We start from the raw sequence: 25617 nt of genomic DNA on the forward strand, positions 1-25617 counted from the left end.
TCCCTTTGAGAACAATGTGCTGGTTTTCAACATTATCACTGCCATCTCTTTCTGAAATCACTCAAACTGTGACAGTGCAATATAATAAAACCTGTAGAATTCAAGCGCTATCTTAGCATTCTGGAAAACTTCCTTTTGACAAATTTGCAAGCAAACTGACGGGCCTGCAAGTGCCATAAAATGCAACCATACTACTTGAGGCTTCTTCGGCAGCACCTGGCAGCAGGACGGTGAGTTCTGCGGTGGGGGGGACACTTTGAGGCAGTGGGGGCTCCCCTGAGCCAAGAAAATCCCAGAAAAACCCAGTCGGGAGCGGGGCGGGCGGCGCTGGGCCCTGACAGGCGGCAACGGCCGGTCCCGCGGGGCCTGGCGGGAGGGGGGTCCCGGCGGTGAGTTAAACGGTCCCCTGGGAGCGCAGCGAAGAGGAGCGGGGCGGTTGGAGCGGGCAGGGAGGGCGCAGAGAGGACCTAGAGACTAGCCAGAAGACACTGAAGACCATGGTGGCCACCTGGCAGAAGATTAAAGCTGCGCCGTGTGCTGCAGCAGGCAGGGTGGATGCTGCCGCCCAGCCAGAGCCGCAGTGGGTGCAGCAGCTCCCCAGGCCCTGGGCTGCAGGCAGGGCCCCCTCCCACACCGGCTCGTGCCGCTGGTACTGGCTCCACTTGTGAAAGCTGCGCCTGAGTGGGGGAGCTCCTTCACATGGTGGAGGAGCTAAGGGAGGAGGGAAAGAGGCTGAGGACTATCAGGGAATGTGAGAGGGAGATAGACCAGTGGAGCAGGGCCCTCTCACTAACCCAGCGGCTGCTGGAGCTGGTGTGTCCGAACACCACCCACCTGAAAACTGGTTGGCTGGAGGGCCCAGAGAGTGGTGGGAAATGGTGTTAAATCCAGCTGGAGGCCAGTGACAAGTGGTGTCCCCAGGGCTCGGTGCTGGGTCCAGCCCTGTTCAATGTCTTTATCAATGACCTGGATGAAGGCATCGAGTGCACCCTTAGCAAGTTTGCAGATGACGCTAAGCTGGGTGGAAGTGTCGATCTGCTGGAGGGTCGGGAGGCTCCAAAGGGATCTGAACAGGCTGGACTGCTGGGCTGAGACCAATGTCATGAGGTTTAACAAGACCAAGTGCCAGGTCCTGCACTTGGAGCACAACAACCCTATGCAGTGCTACAGACTAGGAGAAGTCTGTCTAGAAAGCTGCCTGGAGGAGAGGGACCTGGGGGTGTTGGTTGACAGCCGACTAAATATGAGCCAGCAGTGTGCCCAGGTGGCCAAGAAGGCCAATGGCATCTTGGCTTGTATCAGAAACGGCGTGACCAGCAGGTCCAGGGAGGTTATCCTCCCTCTGTACTCGGCACTGGTGAGACCGCTCCTCAAATCCTGTGTTCAGTTCTGGGCCCCTCACCACAAGAAGGATGTTGAGGCTCTGGAGCGAGTCCAGAGAAGAGCAACAAAGCTGGTGAAGGGGCTGGAGAACAGGCCTTATGAGGAACGGCTGAGAGAGCTGGAGGTGTTTAGCCTGGAGAAGAGGAGGCTGAGGGGAGACCTCATTGCTCTCTACAACTACCTGAAAGGAGGTTGTAGAGAGGAGGGAGCTGGGCTCTTCTCCCAAGGGACAGGGGACAGGACAAGAGGAAATGGCCTCAAGCTCCACCAGGGGAGGTTTAGGCTGGACATTAGGAAAAAGTTTTTCATAGAAAGGGTTATTGGGTACTGGAACAGGCTGCCCAGGGAGGTGGTCGAGTCACCTTCCCTGGAGGTGTTTAAGGCACGGGTGGATGAGGTGCTAAGGGATATGGTTTAGTGTTTGATAGGAATGGTTGGACTCGATGATCCAGTGGGTCTCTTCCAACCTGGTTATTCTATGATTCTAGGGTTTAGCACTAACTGAAATACTTGTCGGACTGCCAGAAGAGCAGTTAGAACATAGCCCTCCTGATAGAGATCTAACTACTAACAATTAAACCCCACTTTCTACCTAGTAATTACAAGGCCAGCCCAACTGGGCTAACCTTCTAAATGCAGATCCTTTGGGGGAGAATTCAGTTGTCGATGTACCATAACAGCACAATGACACCTGAGCTGCCCCAGGGCATCCAATCTGACCTCCACCCATCACTCCAGGAACGTGTTGTCTCCTGCAAATCTTGTGTCCTAACTACCAGGCACATAGAGCTGTGTCAGATACTGCTGGGCAGCTAAAACAGCACTAGGAAAAAGCTGGAGGGTTTGTTATTTATTCAGTTCACCACTACAAGCCTATCCTACTTACCTAAACCCATACCAGTTGCATGTTACTGCACTGTAGTGCACAGTGCTTAACCACTAGATCACCCCCAATCCTTTGGTAATGGCTAGCTACCTACAGCATTCCATGTTATTTCTTTGCAACACTGGCATAACTCCTGACAGAGGCTAAGATAAAGCTGCAAGGAGTTTGGATTGCCAAAAATCACATGAAGAATCATCCTGTTCGTCAGCTGGCCATGGAGGGAATCTTTACTGACTGTGCTGGTTTTGGGTGGGATGAAGGTATTGTTCCTCAGAGTAGCTAGCATGGGGCGATGTTACAAATTTTTGCTGAAAACAGCTGATCAGACAGGGATGTTTTAGTTATTGCTAAGCATTGCTTACAGAGTCAAGGCCTTTTCTGCTTCTTACCACACCCCACCAGAGAGTAGACCAGGATGCGTAAGAAGTTGGGAGGGGACACAGCCGGGACAGCTGGCTCCAGCTCATCAAAGGGATATTCCAGACCATATGACATCACGCTCAGCAAATGGAGTTTGGAGTTCTGGTGTTGGTCTTCCCAAGTAACTGTTGTGTGCTAGAGCCCTGCTTTCCTGGCTGAACACCTGCCTGCCAATGGGAGGCAGTGAATTAATTCCTTGTTTTGCTTTGCTTGCACATGCAGCTTTTGACTTCACCTATTAACTGTTTTTCTCTCAAGCCATAGGTTTTCTCACTTTTACCCTTCCAATTCTCTAACCCACCCACTAGGGAGGGGTGAGCGAGTGGCTGTATGGTGCTTAGTTCCCAGCTGGAGTTAAACCACAACACTTACTTTTGATACCTTCTTCTTTGAGCCATCAGTATTTTCTGCTTCTTCATGTTCCTTAACACCTTGGGTAAGATTTGTGTAGTTGACCAACTTGCTAAGCAGAGATGACACTTTCGGTCGTATATCAAGTTCCTCCTGTGGAAGAGGACAACTAGTCAGCTTCTACAATTCACAGCACTTATGAAGTGTCTGGGGTCATGTGTCCCTTGGCATACCTGAAGCTGCCAGGGAACACACCAGGAAAATCATGCAGGGAATGATGGAATATTTCATTGTGACTGAACCACTCATGATAAGATTTAATTTTCTGAAAGGAAGACGAATCTGACAGGAAAAGGCTATGCCAACAGGTCTGCACCTTGCTACTTAGTTGCTGAAAAGCATGAATTATAGCAATAAAGAAGTCTGAGCCTTGGGACTGTAAGAAAAGGGATATGCACTCTGAATATATAAATAATGTCAACTTAGATCAAGAGATATACATTAATACAGGTCAAGTTGCCAAATAAATTAGAGATTTAATGGTCATTACAGGCATGCATGCGCTCTGATGATTTTATCACATTTTTCAAACTAGACTACCTAATTCATGTGGATAAAAATGCCAAGAGCCACACGTACAGAGGCCTCACACCTTCAGAGCCATCCCATCCTACTTCTGTTTCTGAAAAAGCTCAAGAGGAAAGAAGAAATCTAAACAAAATCATTGCCTTCCCCTTTCTCATTGAAATTAGAATGTCTTACCTGTCTAATTGCACAGGAAGTAATGCACGGTAAAGAGAAACAGCTATCTACACAGGAAATAAAAACTGCCTAAGAAAGATTTCACTGTCTGGAGTTTTACCGTATCTTCATGCATCATCACGGTTTCTGGGAGAATCATTAGCATTATATGCTCTGCACCTGATAGCAGAAACTGATCCATAAGCTCCTTTTCTTATTCCTTCCTCTGATCTCATCTGCAGTTCACATCTTCAAAAATTTGATTATGATTCTTTCCAGAAAGAAGTTGAGGCAACACACGCTTACTGTTCAGTTGAGCACAATGGCCTTTGCGAAGCTACCTGCTCCTCCCCCTGGAGTACCACAGAAAGCACCTGCAGCCCTGCTGCATTATTGTGTTCTCAGTTATGAAAAAGGCAGACTTGTGACTAGCAGCAGCCATGCCGTAAGTGGCCAGCTCTTCATGATCTGCAAGTGAGTTTACACAGTTCAGATTTACAGTGCCTTGCAGGGAGGAGACACCACAGCTGGGCGCAAGCTTCAAAGTCTTTTAGCTCAAGCAGACCGCCGGCAGACATGGTTATAGCATTTCCACGGTGAGTTCCTACCTAGCAGCAGGTTAATCCTACTTGTCCAGGCTCTATGCCGGCAGCTGCACTCTGCAGGTGCCAGCCTGGTGGGGTGTAGAACCAGCCCAGGCTGCCCCACACTGAGTTCCCAGAAGGGAAACACAGGGTACATGCTGCCAGTATTGCTGTGAAGCTGTAACTCAGAAGCCCAGCTGGAGAGCAGCTGCTGAGCCAAACAAAGACTCTCTGCACCACTCCCCATCTGAAAATGTTTTTTAGGACCTTGGTTTTAGCACACCATGACGTATCAGCACCTAATGCAACGCCAGCAATGTGAGGATGTGGAGGAGGATTCTGCTGAACCTGGTGTGGCTCCAGCAGGCCTCCCCGCATGAGTCTGGTCCCTCTTGCTTCCCCACGGCAACCGTCATACTTCTCTGCCTCACGGTCCCAAGGGTTCGTAATACCCAATTTGTTTCATCACGCAAAATAACTCTGCCTGCTGGTCCCTTGGATGACAGACACACACCCACAAAAAATCACGCGAGGTAGAAATCCATGTTACTGATGTACTGCAGCTGTAACACAGGATACCCAGGCTAATGTGAGTACTTAAACTTAGGCATTCGCCTACAGAATAACATGGCCCTTCTTAACACAGTAAACCAGCCCGTGCTCATCTCTCACACCGATTAGCCAACAGTGCCACAGATTCACAGTTTAAACTATTCCAGTCACCTCTGGCACCATTATATTTTGCTGCTCTGTAGGCTTAGCCCTTAACTACCAACAGCTCTTGGATGTGTCATGCAGTGGGAGTTAGGGACTGACACACTGCCTGGACCTCTGCAATGCTCCGTCCTCCACTTTATACACCGTGCTCAATCCCTCCTCACAAATCACATTAGAAGTATGAAAAACAGTTAGAAATTACCTCAAACAAGGCCAGATTTTTGTCATAGTAATCACCTCCCTTGCCAGCTTCTACATTGTTCAGGAAAGGACTGTTTTCTTTATGGTTGCCATGACCTGCAAAGAAAAAAAAGAAGCAGGTTATGTTAATAGCAGAAAGACAGATATCCCAAGGAAGCTTTGCACCCTTGACAAAAACCATAGGGAATAAACTTGTTTGGTAAATTGAATCCGATTCTTTTTCGTATCTGAAGTCATGCAATGTTACCAAATACACATGGAAGATCAGAATAGACTTTTATAAGAAGTAGTAACTTAGAAAAAAAGAAGAAAAAAAGGTCACTGAAGTATAAAATGAGGTCTGGAATAAAAACAAAAGAAAATCAAATGGATTCCAGTATTCAGATGTTCTCAGACCTGTGGCTCCCATCACACTTCGCTTCACAAACAAGAATTCCTTTATTTTGCCTGTAACTCTTCACTCCTTACTCTTTCAGCCAATATAAACTGAAGAGATTTCCAAGAGTATCTCCTTAGGAAAGGATTAATCCAAGGAGCGTTTTTTTAATTTACAAAAAAGTAACCAATAAAGAAATTGAAAACAAAAGAAAAAACTTATTATCTTTAACAAAAACACTGCAAGCTAATGTAGTATTGTAAATGCATACTTAAAAAGCAAAAGATTAAACAGCTGGAATTTTTGGTGCATATTTTCATAGAATGGTTTGAGTTGGAAGGGACCTTAAAAAGCCATCCAGTTCCACGCCCCTGACACGGGCAGGGACACCTCCCACTGGATCAGGGGCTCCAAGCCCCATCCAACCTGGCCTTGAACACCTCCAGGGATGGGGCAGCCACCACTGCTCTGGGAAACCTGGGCCAGGCCCTCTTCACCCTCACTGTAACAAATTTCTTCCTAAGATCTCATCACAATTTCCCCTCTTTCATCTCAAAACTGCTCCCCCTTGTCCTACCCCTGCACTCCCTGATCAAGAGCCCTCCTCAGCCTTCCTGGAGTCCCTTTCAGTCCTGGAAGCTGCTTTAAGGTCTCTCTGCAGCCTTCTCTTCTCCAGGCTGAACAACCCCAACTCTTTCAGCCTCTCCTCGGATGAGAAGTGCCCCAGCCCTCTGATTATCTTTGTGGCCTCCTCTGGACCTGCTCCAAAAGGTCCATCATTTTCAACGCTTAAGCTAATCAATTCAACAAGGCTACGCTACATTATTTCAATATAACTGAAGTGAAACTTTCTCGACATTTTGAAATCTGAATCAACTTACAAAGTGAGCCTAACAGGCAAACAGAAAACTCCTCCCCTGCAGAGTGATAAGCACACCCCACACTGTTACAAAACTAATTGCTATAAGCAAAGTAGCTATGAGAAAGTTCAATGTTATTCTTACTGAGGGGAAGGGACGCATAGAAAGAAGCTTAATTTGCTGGCAATTACTCACAGGTGATTTGAACAAAATTGTTGGAAAAAAAAAAACCATGATCACAAACAATAGGGGTCTCTTTAGGCTTCTGGTAGCAAACACTTAGCTGACCCAAAATTTTTGTAGATCCCAGTCTGCTGTGTTTACATGACTATTGCTTTTCACACAGCTCTGACAACTAACACCAAAATGTTAACTAGCAGCTGCCTTGCACAACTGGGCTCAGCGCATTTGCTGACCCCACACCCAAGAGATGTTCGCACTGAGGTATACTGCAGAAATTTTTGCACAACTAGAAAAATAACAGTAAGCTTAGTAACACAGCATCAAAATAAAATGTTTATCAACCTCAGTGAAGGTAAATATTTAGTCAAAAACAGCAAACACAACTTCCTTGCTCTATTTGTTATGTCTACATTGGCAGGAGAAGTGTAAAAGATCAATTTTGCTGTGGTACGTACTGTTAAACTGTGTTGCGGTCCCTTCTACTCTATTGTGGTCAAAGTGTATTTGAGATTTTTGCTGAGAAAAATTAGTTATCTGCCATATAGATTTTACTCATTAAACTAGACAGAAGTGCAAATGACGACACCACCACCAACAGAACTACTGGCTACCTGATGCTTCAAGACTTCGATCTATACAGGATCTTATTATCACGCTCACCAAACACAGCAAGGTCATGAGTAACTTTGTTTTATTTTGTCATTTCCTATATACCAGCTCTGGTAAATGGATGTTTGGAAAATCAAAGACATTTTAAAAAGAACAAACAAATACATCACTGAGTGGCTCTAAATAAGCTCTTTGCTGTCTCAATTTTCCTTGTTCTTCCACGAGGAACCTTGCCTTACAGATGCAGCTTACCACTAGCTCAAAGAAGTATAATGGGCATTTCATTACTTGTAATTCTTAGAGATACTCTCATCCCTTTTATGTATAAAATCACCCTGTTTCTAGGTAACTCATCTATTGAATCTCTGTTTTTTACATAAAACAGCAACTGTTCTGCTTTTTCAAATGCTGAGCCTCTCATTACTGTGATCTGTATAACCCATCCCTAGTTAAGAAAGATTCACTTCACACCATCTCTTTGAGCCTGACGAAGACCAGTGATCTAAGATGAATCTTCAAGTTAACTGGCATTATTTCTACAGGCATCTTCATTTCACCCCCAGTAAATTTTCCACAACTGGTCTCTTCAGAAGTTCTCTCTCTCAAAAAGAGCTTCCAGCTCCTCTCTCATTCTCCATGTGCATTTTCTAGCATCACTCAATTCCTTCCTATTGGACTTTCCCTCTGAATTTGACTCCCTGGTATGCTTGCTTTATACATCTTCCTGCATAAAGGAAGCCCAAATAAAACAAACTACAATCGAAAAGTCAGTAGAACTAGTGATTGTAAGTCACAGAATATTGGTTTTGCAATTGCTAGGGCACATTTTTCCTCAATGGAAAAGTTCAGATGATGGAGAAATACATCTGGCTTTTCACCACATTCACACCACTAGTTCAATTATCCTGGAAGTATACGCAGATTATTAATTACTGTGGCCAATCCAAAAATAAAAGTGAACTTTCAAACTACGTGATGATTCTACTGATGCAGTGAAGTGTCACATTAAACCCCCTCTCAACCACTGTACACTTTCAACAGGAAGCAAAGGAGAGTAAGTTGATACTCAAACTCTTCACAAGAACATCCGATTTTAACTTTACCAGTATGTAGAACTGGGGGCTGAAGAGATGTGTGACAACTCAAGAGGAGTAATACATTGCTAAGTTAAATACAGCTAATTAAATGATACTCAAAATCACCCTCACCACAGTTGCAAACTTTACTTTTTGGACACGTCCTACATCACAACATCAAAGCACTTATCTCATCTTCTCTCTTTCCATCTTCCATATCTGATTTCATAAGTAAAACCTATGGCAGAGGACCATTTCTTCAACAAGCATCACAAATATACTTTGATAGAACAGAATGGACTGCAGCACAGTAAACGTGTACTGCAATAAAAGATTTGTCTAGTACATTCCATCTGCCAACAAGCAATACCAGCAACTTCAAAGACACTTACTTGCATGGGAAGAGCTTGTTATCTCCATCAGTTTTGGAAGAGAGCGGAGGTGACCTCGGAAAGCTACTCCGGGGAATTCTTCCCCTAGCTTCATGCGAGGACGGTTTACATTCTGAAGCATGAAGTCTCCTGGGCAAGCAACATCTTGTGACATGCGTACAGTTTTCCTCATTCTTAGTTATCAAGTCTTTGGTCTCAGACAGGAGCTATGTGATGTTAGTTTTCATCATGCAAGACTGTTTTGCAAGGAGCATTTTTTTAGAGAGGGAGCAATACACTCTGCAACAGAGAATAATTTATTTACCTCACTCCCTAATTAATCTCAATTTCTGAGGCAGGCAAGCTACATTACTAGTAGGTAAGTGTTTCCTTTTCACTTGTTTCATTGCTTCTTAGTCTTCATTATCTTTCAGTAATTAAGGCACCTTATTTCTGAATGCTACCAGTCCTCTTCCAAACCAAATAATTCTATTGGCAGTCACCACTACAGTTAATACTGTTTATCTAAGCATCTCCACCATAGTTTCCTGAACTTTTTAGAGCTCCCTTACCCAGGTACAGACATGGTTCTGTAGAACAAAGTTCATCAGTGTGCGGATCACCCGAGTTCCCAAAAACCATCAGTGATGGTCCAAGGAAGAAAACCTAAAAATCCTAAGGATGAATACCCCCACACATGCAAACACACAATCCCAAGAGACAGAATATTTTCCTTAGTAATCAAGGGGTGAAAATCAGCTAGAGCTACAGACAAAACACACACATGAAATCAAATATAAGACAGATGGATTAGTGGGGATATACGAAAGCTGAATAGCAGTGATGTCCTCATAAAGACCAGGAAGCTTCACAGTGAGAAAGTCTACTCAGTCTGACTACTAAAGGAACAGTCATCCCTATGAGAAGGTGGCAGAGGCAGCTGCGTGACTTGACCTGTCCAAGTTTTACTCCTCCTCTATTGTCAGTATCTGAACTCCCTTACAGAAAACTACCACTCCCCGGCTTCATTGTATTCAGTTAAATAAGTGGAAATTAACGCATCTTAAAGCGACTTCAGATTTTTCCATTTGAACGTGACTAACTCAAAGAAATGCTCACATAGTTCTTACAGAAGCTCTATCTACTTGACAAGCTAAGGCACGCTGAAGGCAGAGATGGACATATTCTGACATAGGCATGTATCTGAGCTAATTCAATGACAGCAGAGATACATGCACCATGCTCCCATCACACCTCTGCTCACAGCATCTCCAGAGGAACACACGGACTCTCCGATGTGCTTTGCTATGTAACGATGCTGAACAAAGCTCCAGGTATGGCTACAAGCTGTGATGATGGCACGCAGAGTTGCCATAATCCTCCCTGCTTGAAATGCTTTTAGCAAGAGCTAAATCTTAACTGAGGGGCTAAATTTCTTCAAAGAAATTTAGTGTGAATCAGAATACAAATCAGAATTAGAACTGAAACGCTAGGCTTGACAGAGAAACAAACCTGTTGGCTCATTTACCTTTTCAGAACTGACAATCAGCAGCTATTTACTAGAAAACCAGCTCAAAGGAAAGCCCAACACTCCTTCCCTCAACTTAATTTCTGGAACAGCACAAGGGTTCATATCTCACTTGTAATTGTACTACGCATGTACAGGCTCCTTCGTGTACATCACAGTAAAAAAACATTGCAATGATACAGACTGTATAGCAGCTAACACCAGTCTTTTTTCAGGCATTCAGACACTATTTATCACTAGCCACAAAGCCTGTCATAGCTAGGGACAAAATAGTGTCATTTTCATACACACAGAACATTAATATCAGACTTGTTTTAATTAAAAAAAAAATTCACATTTTTCATATTCCATCTACAAATAACACTGGAATCTAAGATTAGAAATTAGAGTTGATATCCAAGCAGTTGGTGTTGGATTCCTTTAACCTAACTTCAGCTATCTAAACAGCAGGCAGTTACAGTCAGCTAATCATGTAGGCTTGCTTTTACTCAGGAAGAGATGGCTCCATCGGCTGATCCCCAAGTGCCTCTCCTGTACACGCACCTTGCCTTGCTGCAAATTACCCCTAAAGGGAATCTAACTTAAATAAAAAACTTAATTTACAAACGGTTTAAGGTATGCAAAAATTAATCTCATTCTGGAAAGCCAGTTAATTCTGCTCCGATTTATTTATGCTTTTCTAGATTTTCACGTGTCACGATCTTCTGCAAGTTTCTACATAACTGGTAATTTGGGCAGAAATCCGTTTCATTTTTTGACCACAAAAACAAAATAGGTCTGCTACACATCCTGTTCTCACAAGAGACACAAATGCACACACCAAAGAGGCACTTTACAAGAAAAAAAAAAAAAAAAAAAGCTAGAGGAACAATGGCATTGCTGCAAATAGAAATTACTTTCAGGTAGCATATTTCTTCTGTGTACAATCAGGTAATTTTACTAGTCACAACATTATATTTGAAGACATTTGTTTATAGCCTTAAGGATAAAGTTTTCATGTAAAAAGCTGGCCACGTCCATTTCTATTACCCTTTGGGGTTTGGGTTTGTTTATTTCTACAAAAGAATCTGTTTAAACACAGTTCTTGAGGAAGCACTTTCCAGATGCTAACAGCAGTACTAGTTTCCCAAGCACTTGTACAGTGAGACAAGACTTGGTTCCCCCTAAAAGACTGTGCTAAGTGCAGTCAGCACTCTTCTCATCACCCACCAGCAGGTAAGTTTGGGCCAAACAAAAAAAACTTACTCTCAGTACGGTTATGAAATATCTTTCTTGGTTCATTTGGGAGTCTATAACAAATTATTCAATTTACAATTATAGTTTTGTAGAGATTATTATCTATAAATTTCATTAAAAGAGAAATCAGATACTGTTGATTACTCACTTTCAATTGCTTAACAACAATCCTAATCCAATACCAGTAACAGCCCAAAGTAGAGATCCGATTTAAACATACTACAATAAAAAAGATAGCCTATTAGAAATGTTTGTTTCTCCATGGACAACACACAGCTAGCCAGAAATATGAAGCATCTCTAAAATTAATATTCCATTTAGCAACTCCTCTATGGCAGTGGAACTGGCAGCTGACTTCACAGACCTTATAGTAAGGAATACTTATTGTCACTTTAGCTATAAATTAGTCAATAATATCCAAAGCACTTTTTTTTCATCCAAAAACAAAGTCATGATTTAACTTGCAGGTTTTTTAAAACTGCAAATGAGAATGTTGTTATTTTTGCAATAGCAAACACTGATAGTGGCGTTCCAAGCTCAGAATAAACAGTTCTCAAAATATTTTGAAAACTTGACTAAATTCTTTGAGTTGGAGGTAGGGGGTTTTAGGTGGTGTTTTGTATTAGGAGTATTAGATTTGCATCAGAAATGGGAGAAACAGGAAATAAATAGCATTGCACTCAGTTAACTAATCCAACCACACTACAAACTAAGCACTGGTTATACTATAACTAACTGAAATCTGTTCATGTCAGTTCATTGAAGACCTTGGGCTACCATGTCCTCTTCACTGAAGATGGCAGAAACCATGAACTCTAAGTTCCAGGCTGACACAGTATTTTACAAAAATAAAGGCTGAAGTTGCACTAGGCAACAATCCATGCAACAATAAGGCTGTGTGAAAGGAAAGAACAGCAGAATGAAAGGACAGATCTTTACCTGGATAGCTCCTAGGCAGCAAAGAGACTGTTCTTTAAATACAGGCTCAAACTATCAGTTACACTGACCGCACTGAACAGACACTTCCACCAGAAACTGCAGCTTAAAGGCCAAATTATTAACATTTATGGCTTTTTAAAATATATAATGTGTTCATTCACCATTTTAAGACTAATATGTACCATTATTCCCCTCACTGTTAAACTGTTACCGTCTTCAAAGTCTGAATTTACTGAATTTTATCCAACAAGTAAAGGTGGTGTTCTTCAAATCTATCACGCTCTACACTGCAGATACCATGTGCTTACTTATAATCAGCAACAGCTTCGTGACATAAACAAAGCACAGTTTTACCAAAAAGTCAATTAAAAAGCTGTATTGTTGACGACATATTAGCTTCTCTGAAATAGCTGAGAGTCCTAAACACTAAAATTGTTTCTGCTCTGCATGAAAGAAATAGCCAAAGCTTTCCCAGACAATGGCTCACGCAACACTCAGGCTTCACCAGAGCACAGAACTAAGCGTACAATTAAGCGCAGATCTTTGATTTATCCCTCAATAGACACACGTGAAGTCACTATCAGACTCCTACTGTATTTTGCAGAACTGGATTAGAAATCAGCTTTACCACGCAAGTTGACTGATACTACACAGCTCAAGGGATTTAGCAATTTAATATCCCATGTTTCAGGAAGCATAATGATTTCATTCAGTTAAGATACACTGATAGCTTCAGAACACTAAAAACCTTTGTAGATATTAATATCAACATGATGTACTTACCCTTTAGCAATAGCTCTTTGCCATTTTCAGTAATTTGGTTAACCATTATTCTTCTTTCTGGTCTTAGAACAAGCTTTAATAAATGCCTTCTCTGCGAAGTCCTGAGGATCAGACAAGTTTAATAATACTGTAGTCCCAAAAGAACTTTTTTCTGCCTCCTCTGACGAACTGGCTGCAATGTTGAATGGGACTGATCTCTTTCAGGAAGCAAAAGGGTTTCTTACACAAAGCTAAGCCAACACCAATTTAATCCTGGCATTATAATCCCTTCAACACTGAGAAAATACATGAATGCCAGGATCTCACTTAAAATGCTATTTGTGAAATCCAAACCCAGCCACATTTATGAGACGCATTGCCAGCCGTTTTCACACTTACTCAGGAAAGTGTGTCCCACAAATCTCCTGCTTGCCTAGTGTGGAATTGGACAGCGTTTTAAACCTGCTAACGCCAGGAAAAGTATAGCTCTATGACGTTGGCCCTCCAGGCATTTCAGCTTTCAAGTGAAAACAGTGATGTATTTCTTTCCATCTTCAATACTTTTTAATATGATTACCCATTAATGGACAAATCAAATGCAAGATCACATAGAAAAAGCATCAGTGTGATGAAATGGAGGTTTATGTAAGATAGATAAGTAAATACTAACTTAATTAGCATTTCATAATTACCAGAACTCCCTCCCTCCTGCTCGTTCATAAGGAGATCCTCTGGATACCAGCACACACCACACTGAGGCTTATCTACATCACACAGTAGGTGCAAGCACCAAGACTGCCTATGTAATTAAAGACGCCCAGTCACTTTTGAGAAATTGGATTTAGGAACTCACATCATGTAGGAGCTTTCATAATATAACTTGTCATTGCCAGCTGAAAAACACACTAAAAAAAACAACCTTTGTACTTCACTGTAATCCACTTCAGAGGCTCTTTCATGTGGAACGACTCCAAATCATTTCTCACGACTGTCCTCCCTGAAACTCCATCCCTTCACATGCATGAAGGCGTCTCAGATACAACACACCCTGCATCAAGATACATGAAGAAGCCTCCTAGTTTTTTCCTTGCCTCGGGAAAAGCCTCTTACCTCGCTGTAAAGTGTTCTCACTTTCTCTGAGAGACAGTAGCATACATCTACAACACCTGCAGGCAGATTCCCTGCGATGTTCACTTCACCTTTATCTCCAATACCACACAGGGAACACTTTTCAGCTCTATGCCTGTCCAGCTGACTATGGCTACGCAGCAAGAAAGATTAGAGAATAAAAACAAACTCAAAAAAACTCCCCACAACACACGCCACAATTTCAGACATATCTGCTCCTTCCTCCAGCTCAACATGTGCCAAATAAGCACATGTACAGGCACAAACCACAGAGTGAGAATAAGCAGATGGGAACAGTGACCATTAAGTCAATATTCCACTAACTTAAAAAACTTCCTAATGAGAACAAACAGAAAGAGAGGAGAAATGAGCCAGGGTACCAAGTATCTCCAGACATACAGAAAATAACAGAAAAGGAGGCTTATTTTCTTGGAAAATGTCAATGTATGTATATTCTATGCATTAAGTACTACACAGCGTGCATTAGCAGACATTACTATCCATTCCTTGAAAACAGCAGAAAGACATCTGTAGTCAGTTACAGCTTATTGTGAAGTTCTGAATGTTTTACTAAACTTTCAGTTAACTCACTTAGAAAGTGCTGAATATCAGATTTTTCTTACATTTGAGAAGTACTTTGTTTCACATGAAAACAAAGTGTGTGAGAGGTTTTATTTAACCAAGGAAAAGAGAAAAGAAAAAAAAAGGCAAAAAAGAGCTAGGCTTGTACATGCTCCAAGGATGAAGAGCTGACCTTCCAGTGTAAAGTGCTACAACCAGCCAAAACTCACGGTAACTCTGGTCATAACAGTTAATGAAAGTACAAGTCAGCATGAGACTTCTCCAAGCAAAGGAAGTCACTGCAGCCCACTCTACATTTTTAGAGGGCGGAGAGCGCTCTGACATTGCACACAAGCAACAAACTACTGTGCTTGTAAAATCTACATATTCAAACACACATTTATAAAGAGCTCACAGGTCTTCCAAAATAGCACAAAATGTTTCACACTGTGCAACACAAAGCATAGTCAGGTTTCTGGAGAAACTAGAACTAGTAACTTTTATCAAAATTGTACGATATTTCATCAGTTTGCAAGAGCATCAGAGCAGGATGAGTGCAGCCCATGAGCTTATAGAAACTCTTCAAGGAGCAACTGGCAACATTAGATCGCTTGTCTCCTGCTCCACCTGTCAGGAATTATTAAAATCAAGCACATGCAACAGAATCCAAGTCAGAAGAAAATTAGGGACACAGAGAGCTAACCACCTGCTTCTACCACAAAGTCCAAATACAGTGTCTTAAAAGGGTAAAAGCAAAATATTGAAATTAAATTATTCTCTGAGCGTTCTCTTCAGATACAGCTTGAAAGCTCCCTGCATGTGTGCTGAAAAACATCTTAACGCAAGGCAGATAATCATCTCACTATCTGGTTACATAGTATTGGGATCCACCAAACCACCCAACTGTACCTCCCTCCATGTGTGGCTGCAAGGTTCCCGAAATTAATCCCCGACACTGCTACCACATTCTCTGGAACATACAGCCACATCAAAAGTGAATAGCTTGCATCTGCTTAGGCAAAACAGCCAAGATATAAGTTACATACATGTGGGAACTGAATTTGGATAAGGCTGGCAGGGGCCGGCTTGCGATGCTCCAGAAACAGCTGCGCCCTGGAGATAAACTCCCAGTACAGAGGGAAGAACACAAACACGAATCAATGGAAAAGTAGCAATGCTGTTGCGGGGAGGCAGACAAAGTGATACTGCTGCTAAACACTTTGTATTACAAAAATCACAGGCTGGACAGTGAAAACCTTAGCAGAAGAACGCTGAAAATATTTGGGAGTGGTATGTTCTTAAATCAGACCTACAAGACTACTAAAGAGCCTTTACCTTTGTCCTTTACATCAACTCTGGATACAAATATACACTACAGCGAGTAACAGGAAAATTGATGACAATTATTTTTATTTTGTTTTATTAATGCATTGTTATTATTTAGAAGTAGATCAAGTGGGCAAAGCTCCTGAGTGCAAAGGCAGAATGCAGAGGAGAACAGTAACGTGCTGTCCTATATCAGAGACAGCATCAGCTTCCTGAATTGCTCTGAGTCCTGACTCGGATCTGACCTTCTACACAGAAACTCAGAGGTGGACTTTGCACACAGTAACTAAGCTTGGGCTGCTCAGATTGAAAGGACAGTTAGGGCCATAACATAGCTGCATCGCTATAGATACGTTTGTGAAAAGCAATTATACTTCAGGGCATAAAAACTATGTTTTACTGCAGCAATCAGCAATTTAAAATCATAGAATAGTTAGGGTTGGAAGGGACCTTAAAGATCATCTAGTTCCAAGCCTCCTGCCACAGGCAGGGACACCTCCCACTAGATCAGGCTGCCCAAGCCCCATCCAACCTGGCCCTGATCACCTCCAGGGATGGGGCAGCCTGTTCCACGGCCTCACCACTCTCAACGTGAAGAAATTGTTCCTAATGTTTAGTCTAAATCCACCCCTCTCCAGTTTATACCCATTCCCCCTTGTCCTGTCACCATAAGCCTTTATGAATAGTCCCTTGCCAGCTTTCTTGTAGGCTCCTTTCAGGTATTGGAAGGTCACTATAATATCTCCTCGGAGACTCCTCCAGGCTGAACAAGCCCAACTCTCTCAGCCTGTCCTCACAGGGAAGGTGCTCCAGCCCTCAGATCATGTCTGTAGCCCTCCTCTGGACCCGTTCCCATGGCAAATTTAAAGTATGCAAGAGCAAATCTCAACAAGTTTTCCCTCCTTAAAAGTTACCCTAACCCAGTTAATGGGCAGCTTCTAATGGCACACCATAAAAATGCTTTTTTTCCCTTTGACATGGAAGGGAAAGGTAAAAGTTTTGATGGTCTAACTTGCTTCACAATAAGGAGTTATCTGCAATGACCAAATGATATTCTCAATCCCTCAGATAAACAAAAGAAATTGCTGGCTGGATCTGAAAATGAATGCTGACAATTAGACTGCAGGAAAAAAACCATCTACAGTTTTATTCTGGCATAATTAGCTCAAACCTATACACAGTGCAACATGCCTCTGCCCCGAACACAGACTTCTGCATCATCTCCCCTCTCCCAGGATCTTGTTACACAATCTCTGCTACAGTTCCCAGCAAGCAGCTTCCAACATCAGTTTACAGCTTTGATTCTGATGTTCAGAGTAATCGATGAATTGCATGTTAATTATATCACAGACCATGTGTCAATCAATGAACGAGTTGGGCTTCTAGGACAATGTAGGTCACTCGGGTGAAGCACGGAGAAGGGGGCAAGTTTAGTATTCTGGCTTCAAGGGAATAGACCTGTGGGACAAAACCCAGACTCTGAACATCTTTGAAAACGCTGCTGAGCCATGCCCTAAGCAAATGAGATTCCTGGTTTTCCACCAGAGCACTGTGACCACCAACAAAAAGGTGGGACGATGACCATCCCCTCACCAGCATCAGCAATCTCTTCCCTCGCCCCAGCTGCCCAGCCCAGCCTGGCACTGGCCTCTCATCTGCTCAGCAAAATGCCACGTCATTTACATTTCCAACAAGTCTTAGGCTGCCTCCAGTCAGCAAAGCATAGCTAACTTGGTAAAAAAATGCCAAGCTATCAACCTTCCCTGTTCACCCATAAACCGATCGAGTCAAAGCTCTTTTTGGGCAACTAGCATGTTATTCTGCATGTCGAACTCCACCTCAGTCCTACAGAGCAGAATGAAGATCAAAAGATGATTAATAAAGAATTCCACCAAGTAATTTTAATAGCAATAAAACTTTGAAAAACATGTCTTCCCAGAACTGTTCTAACCTATACCTCTGCTTTTCAGACATGAATTAAGACTTCTGGAAAGTAAACAGTCTTCCAGGCCAAACCTAATACCTACCACAAAATCTAAAGCCCTATTGTAGAAGACAAAGACACTGAAGGTCAAAAACTGCAACTAGGAAAGAACTGCGAGAGTATGTGAAACGACCCTGAGCTGAAGACACAAAAGAGAAACAGGATGAACTAATCAGGAACTTGTAAGCAATAACAACCCTGCTGAGATAAGTCTGGAACTGACTGAACCTGGAAGGGCTGAGCCGCATTTAAATGTAACTAACATAGTAAAATGCCTGCCCTGTAAAAAATTAGACCCTGATCTTAGTAAAGCCCCTTATCCTCTGAGCTTGTGTAGAACAGTTTTAGGACTCCGTACATTTATATGCAGACAACCAAAGAAACTGTACTGAAATGATAAAATCACCTAATTGTTATTGTTCTTTTTACTCCAACTGTATATAAGAAAAGAGAACTCAGGAGAATATGTGCTAGATTTGCAGAATTACCACCTAGAACCCATCTCTGTCCAGGCATAAAATAAACAAATAAGAGCTGTATTTTTTCCCAGTCATGTAGACTTTTTATAATTAAAGACAAAACATATTAAATGTACATAAAGTATTTGATTTTACCAACAGACTAATATTCTGTGTGTATGGTATTTTATTTTGCTTGCTCAAAAAGGAGATATTGTTTGCTTAGCATTCACTACAGCAGCCACTGTGAAAGATGCACAGTTCTCCATGCATGACAAAACCCAAGTATACTGAAATAAATCATCCAGAGCAGCTCAACTGAAAGAACAAGAACAGTACTTCTCATTGCTAAGGGATCATTTGGCATCATTGAACCAGATGCCTATTGAAAACCAATAATTAAGAAAGAGATTTTACCAAACCCAACAACAAAAAATACTGAAACTTTTTTGTCTGTGAGACTACAAGTCAGCTTAGTACAATAAAGAGAGTCAAAGTTTCTGATTCAAAGATTACTAAAGACTATGAAAATGTTCCTAACATGCAATTCAAATAGGCTTCAGACCATGTCTTAAAATGGTGCATTTTTCATCTCCGTAGTTCAGGTCACATTTAAAGAAAAACCTTGAACCAACAGGCTGAAGATACAAACCCTTCAATCAAATAAGCCTTGCTCCCACATACTGGTGGGATAATAACAATTTTTCTCTAATACAATCAATCTGCACATTAAATTATTTGTTACATTACAGTCAAGAAGAGCAGTAAATCCTCAGCTTGGTCTTGTAAAGGGAAAACTCACCCAACACAGCTTTTTTTCTCCCTGTGGCACTGGGTCTCCCCCATTCTATTACATGCACTTAAAAAGAAAGCAGTGATCACTACGTTTCATCTTCCCAAAGGTTGTTATGGCCCTTTAACTTCAGCAGACTGCTTTTATTACATTTGGCTACATTTCCTAAGTCAATGAGGCTGCAAAGTACCTTAATCTCCATTATACATAGAACTTCAGAGCAAAAGCCAAATTTAAACTTTACATTAAAGAGAATGCAAAAATATATGCTTAAATTTTGCTGCAGTGGGGTGAAGAAAGGAAACATCACTGTTTTCTTGAAGGAAGTGAAACACTGAAGAAATCTGCAAGGGGAAATTGAATAAAACATATGGAGATCAATTTTTTACACAAGAGATCTATGTACTACAAACACAATATAAGCCCAAAAACTTATCTGAATTTCTTCAGAAGAGTGCAGATATTGAATTAAAAAATATAGGTATGGTATGTAAAAAAAAAACCCCAGATTTAGTCTCAACTCAAGTTCAGAATGAGCACTTAGCAGGACAAAAGTACCAAGCATTTTCAGGCAGAATTCAAGAAGATCCATGTCTCCTCACATGCAATGGCTTAGCCTTCTAACACAGGTGTTCTCAAACACAAAAAAATCAGCAGCTACAAAACACCAGCAAGGAAGTTCTTAGGTTTATCTTCTCTCAGTTTTGTGCAACATACACTTACAGGATCACATATCACAAAGATCCTTCCCAGAGCTTTTCCAAGTAACTGAAATACCAGAGAATCCACAAAAGGGCCCGTCGTTTTACTATTTTTAGCTAAGCCTCCTGGCCACCAGCAGCTGGTACCAAGATCGTCTCAGTACCCAACAGCTACAGCCTCTCCAGCTCTGTCTTCTTTACCCAAGAGGCAAGAGAGTCACACTTAGCAAAAGTTAACAGTTTATGGAGTAACATGAACTTCTTTCTCTTCCTGGGAAAGCATTTTTATAGATAAATTAAATCTTAAAAAAAACTCCATGATGCTAAAAGAAACGTAAGGTATCCACCATCAACTCCACTAAAACGAGCTTTTTGGAGAAATTCCTTTGCTTGCGAAGACAGCATATACCATCTTCCTCACCCAGACAAGGGTTATAAACAGCTAATCGCAACACAAAGCACTTCACCACTCTCATTTTTCACATATCCCATTCTTATCTTTCCTTATCTGAAGCAAGAGTCCACTTATCTACACACGTGCATTGTTGAAAAAATGTATGCTGGGGTTTGACGCTGCCAATTACACAAACAGAAAAGAAATGCAGGGCTTCAAGGCCAACCCTACTGCTCAGACCCGTTTCAGGATCTGCATTTCAAATTACCATCACTGCTAGGTATGCCACAAGTCCCCCTTATGGAACAGGAAGAAATACTGACGTATTAAGCACTGACACAACACCTTTGAAATCTCCAAACTCACACATTAAAATTTCCAGAGAGGGAAAACCGATGCTACATTTAGCAGGACGGAAAAAAACAACAAACTCTCTCATCAAAATACAACTAAATGGAGGAAGATGTAGTCTCTGTACCATTTACAAATCACCAGAAGAGACAGTTCACTGACATCACTGTATTTTTATTTGCAGGTTACTTACTTTCCTCCCGAACCAGAGCTTCTGCCTAGGCTCCCTCCTTCATTATTTCTTTCTGCAGTTTTAACTGAAGATGCACGTGCTCCAGAGGTTATGCAAAAATGCCCTGCTATGACTGCTCTAACAGCACCACTCACCCACACTGCTGCCAGCAGAAGTTCTTGAATTTAAGATAACCTAAAATATATTTGGAAATGTTTGTTACTGTCACTCCTACTTAGCTGCAGTATCTATGACTAATTTTATCTCATCTCTGGACTTTGCCAAAACACCTACACGTAAGAACTAAGCGCTTTGAAAAGGAGTTTTTGAATGATTTGTGTATCCCCACTGAAAGTAGCTTCAGACATAATTTATGTGAGTTTTATTTCAAGTCTTGCAAAAGACATTAAACATTTACTAGTAAGTTACCACATATTAAAAAGCAGGGAACTAGGAAGAAGCCAAAAGTAAGAGCACGCTGCTATCACACCAGAACTTTCTTTATCCTTCTTCTCAAAAATAGCTTAGAGCAAATGAGCAGCAGCATCTGCTGCTGCCCAAGGGCACTGTGCATACCGATGCAGACTGTAAGCGTGAGGAAAAGGTCTCGAGTTTAGTTAGAAGACTTGGGGCTGAAAGGAAGCCATGGGATAACTGGAACATAAACAGAGCAATTCATTGGCAAAACCCAAGGGTGGCAGCTGACCAAAGCTGGTTAGTGACACCAACCTGATTAGTGTCTCATTTCCACAAACAGAAGTCACAGGAAGATAAATAACTTCCCACAGGACACATGACATTGCTGCACTTTGTTTAACAGGGTGCACAATCACTGTGGAGCTCAGATTCCTGTTAAAGCAAAGCTTAACTGTTTTTTTCAAACACTATTCAGACCCTACTGTCCCTTTTCTTACCCTGTGTACCCAGCCTAACATGCTGGCATTATTTCAGAGACTGAAGAGATGCCAAATTCACATTTCTCATCCCTGCCGATCCATAAAGCAGGGCTCACATGTTTATCATAGGATCACAAGATAATTCTTTGTACTTCTTTTTCTAAATGGAAGATGTCAAAATCTATTACAAACAGTGGCAGTCAGTTGAACCTGCTTAGGAGAAAAAAAAAAAAAAAAAAGGACGATTTTATTCACCAGCAACAAGCACTGGAGCTTTCTGGGAAGGCTAAATTATTGTACACCGACTAATGTCTCCTTATGGAAATGACTTCAAGATATTTTACTGCAGAATTGCTTCACATCTGTAGGGTTTAGATGACACCGTATCACTTGAACTTGCAAATAAAGCAAACTCATAAAAAAACATTCAAAAACAAGGCTGTGACAAAAAGGCTGGAGTGAAAAGGTCAGAATGAAGTAACAATCTGTCAGAATCATTAGCAACAGCCTAAGATATTGTGAAAGGAGTACTGGACAACAAAGCCACTATTTTGCACGCTGTTACAGACCAGCTACATGACTATGATAGACCACATGCTCAAGGGCCATATCATTACTGAGTCACTTGACCGATCTCTGATCAAACAGAGCAATCCAAATAGTCTAAGGTTCTGAACAGCAAGCTGATAAAAATAAAACCTTTCCTGGAGAAGATTCACCAGAAAAAAACTGCAACCAGTTCCTCATCTGGTGGCAGTACTGGATCACACAGATAGACCAGACACAGCATGGCTCAGACAGCTCTGTGTGTGTTCACACGGTGTCGGTGTGAATCATATGGACTTTGATAGGGCCACAACCTAACACCCTGAAGGTGTGCAAATGGAGTTTACCTTATCTGGAATCAGGGGCATCCACAACAGCAACAAGATCCTCCATGAGCCCCGTAATCAGCTGCACCAGAAGGCTCTGGAGGGTCAACCTCTTTCCTCCTGCCTGCAGGCTCCAGCCCAAACAGCTGCAAGATATTCTGCCTTCAAGAGGAGGTTCCTCTCTCCCCCACATCGTATTGCCAACACTCCCCCGTGCAGGAGGCTACTGGACTCTGCACAGAGCATAGAAGGAAGCACCGAGAACCAAAGGGAGATTGGATTCCCCTCTACGGAACCATGAGCCCAAGAAACCTAGGAAGAGACAGAAAAGGCTTGTGTGGAAGAGTGCGCTTGTCAGTACACGTAGGCAAGGCAGCATATCGTTATACATACACCCTGAAGGTATGAAACAACACTTAATTACTGTGAAAGTAAATTAAAAAATAACAGGCAGTTATAGTTCAAACAGACACAGAACTAAGTACCTTATAGTAACAGAGATGTTACTAGATATTTATTAGTTTTAAAATAAAGAGGCCCAGCTGAATTCCAGCAGCATGGTTCTGTGCTGCAGTTGGAATAGCAGGACTTACAAGATCACAGCTTTTCAGCTCCTGGTAGTCTGTGACACAGTGATGAATATCTTGAAGTGTGTTGTCTGCACACACCCTACAGGTGGTCTAATACCCAAACGACAGATATTTTGGGTTGCCCTTCCCTTACCCACCACGACTGCAGCTTCTCCAGGTCACACACACCAACCCATGGCCAAAGCTAACTAGCAGAAAACATACTCCATGAAGTCTCCTCCTCAATCTGCTGCAATGGCTGAAGGACACCTGTTACTTTCATGCATGTGAACTGTATGTAAAGCAACCAGAGAGTAAAACAGATTTCTTTTACAAAACAAGGTCAAGGCCTCCACAGCCTTGTGGAAAGAACTGACACAACACACATCAGGGCTATGTAATCCATTCAGTGTATAAAAACTAAAGTTCCCTTGAAAACTATGCAAATAAGAAAAAAAAATAAAGAATGGTTCATATTGGAGATCAAAGCACAGAGACACAGAGAACTGAACACGGTGACAAGGCAGGAACTGGACCTCGATCTCGTCACAGCTGAGCATCCTCAGCAGAACAACCCTTTTCTCTTTAAGCACAGGCCTGAGCAGCGCTGCCTCTCCTCAGGGATTACTTCGAACCCAATCATATTTGCATTCTGAAAAGTCTGCACGGGCAAGGAAAAACAGGCCAGGTGATTACTGGTTTTTCTTTTGTTGCCTGGAGTCAGGCGTGATTCAGAGCGGGCAGGTCAGGCTCCTCAGCAGAGCCCCTGGGAACATCCTCCCCCTAATAGAAACACAGCACTTAAATTGATTTGTACCTAAGGGTCGCTGCAAAACACCGGGACCAGCGCTGCTGGGAGCTGCCTCGATTACAGAATGCGCTCTGGCCGCCCCAAATCCCCTCCTACTTACGGATCCTCCTCCGGAGCGGCAACAAAAGCGGCTCCTCCCGGCAGGAGCGATGCTGCGGGGCCGGGCTCGGCGCGGGGACCCGGGGTCCGCGGGGACCCGAGCGATGGGAGCGGCGCCCGGCACCCCGGTTGTCCCCGGAGATAACGCCCGTCACCCCGCGCCGGGGCGGGACCCGAGCGCCCGGCCCCGCAGCCCCGGGGGCTGCCGAGAGCATCCAGGGAGCCGGCACCGCCGCCTTTTTACGGTACCGGGAATCCAGAGCATCCCGGGAACCGGCACCGCCGCCGTTATCCGGTACCGGGAACCCAGAGCATCCCGGGAACCGGTACCCTCGCCTTTATCCGGTACCGGGAACCCAGAGCATCCCGGGAACCGGTACCCTCGCCTTTATCCGGTACCGGGAACCCAGAGCATCCCGGGAACCGGCACCTCCGCCTTTATCCGGTACCGGGAACCCAGAGCATCCCGGGAACCGGTACAGCCGCCTTTATCCGGTATCGGAGCGGGTGCCTGGTACATCCCGGGAGCCATTCCCGCTGCCCTTATCCGGTACGGGCGCCGGGAACCCAGAGCATCCCGGGAGCCATTCCCGCTGCCCTCATCCGGTATGAGCGCTGGGAGCACAGAGTATCCCGGGAACCGGCGCCGGGAAACCCCGGGAGCCGCTCCCGCCGCCTTTGCGGCCCCCGCCCGCCCGCGCCCGCTCACCGTCGGAGCTGACGGTGTCGTAGGAGTCGGCGGCGGCGGCGGCGGGCGCGGGCGGCTCGCGGTAATCCACCCAGCTGAGCCCCTCCACGCTGTCGGCGCGGGGCTTGTCCTCCACCGGCACCACGGTGAAGTGCGGCATGGCTGGCGGCGCGGCTGCCTCCGCGGCGGGGCAGGAGCCGGCGGCGCATTCCTGCCCTGTGCGGTCACTTCCTCCCAGGAAACCGCCAGCCTGCGCTCCGCCCAGCGGCACGGGGCCGCCTCGGGGCGGGACCGAGCCCCGGGACAGAGCCCAGGGTACGGGGTAGAGGCCCGAGACCGGGACCGAGCCCCGAGACTGAGCGCCGGTGCTGGGACCGAGCCCCAAGACCGGGACAGAGCCCCAGGGCTGGGACCGAGCCCCGGAACTGGGACCGAGCCCCGGAACTGGGACCAAAGCCCGGGGTTGGAATCGAGCCCTGGGACCAAGCCCTTGGACCGGTCCCAGGGTACGGGGCAGAGGCCCAAGACCGGGACCGAGCCCCAGCCCTGGGACCGAGCCCCGGGGCTGGAATCGAGCCCTGGGACCGAGCC

At 43.8% G+C, this 25617-nt stretch overlaps 1 protein-coding gene across 4 annotated transcripts in view; it reads right to left on the reverse strand.

Moving 5' to 3' along the window:
- SLC12A4 (solute carrier family 12 member 4) overlaps nt 1-25276 on the reverse strand; it is a 49579-nt gene extending 24303 nt beyond the window's left edge. The window contains exons 1-4 of one of the 4 annotated variants that reach the window (XM_069868344.1): nt 15894-15943; nt 13245-13345; nt 5285-5379; nt 3062-3193 (exon numbers count right to left, since the gene is read on the reverse strand). In XM_069868344.1, the coding sequence (XP_069724445.1) occupies nt 3062-3193; nt 5285-5379; nt 13245-13345; nt 15894-15901 (336 nt within the window). In that variant the 5' untranslated portion in view covers nt 15902-15943. Of the gene's footprint in view, nt 1-3061; nt 3194-5284; nt 5380-8779; nt 9016-13244; nt 13353-15821; nt 15944-25047 lie in introns of those variants that run through there. The other 3 variants (XM_069868341.1, XM_069868342.1, XM_069868343.1) reach the window with 3 other exon arrangements.
- Nucleotides 25277-25617: the final 341 nt, after the last annotated feature.

The sequence above is a fragment of the Phaenicophaeus curvirostris genome, chromosome 14, assembly GCF_032191515.1.
Source record: "Phaenicophaeus curvirostris isolate KB17595 chromosome 14, BPBGC_Pcur_1.0, whole genome shotgun sequence".
Taxonomy (NCBI): domain Eukaryota; kingdom Metazoa; phylum Chordata; class Aves; order Cuculiformes; family Cuculidae; genus Phaenicophaeus; species Phaenicophaeus curvirostris.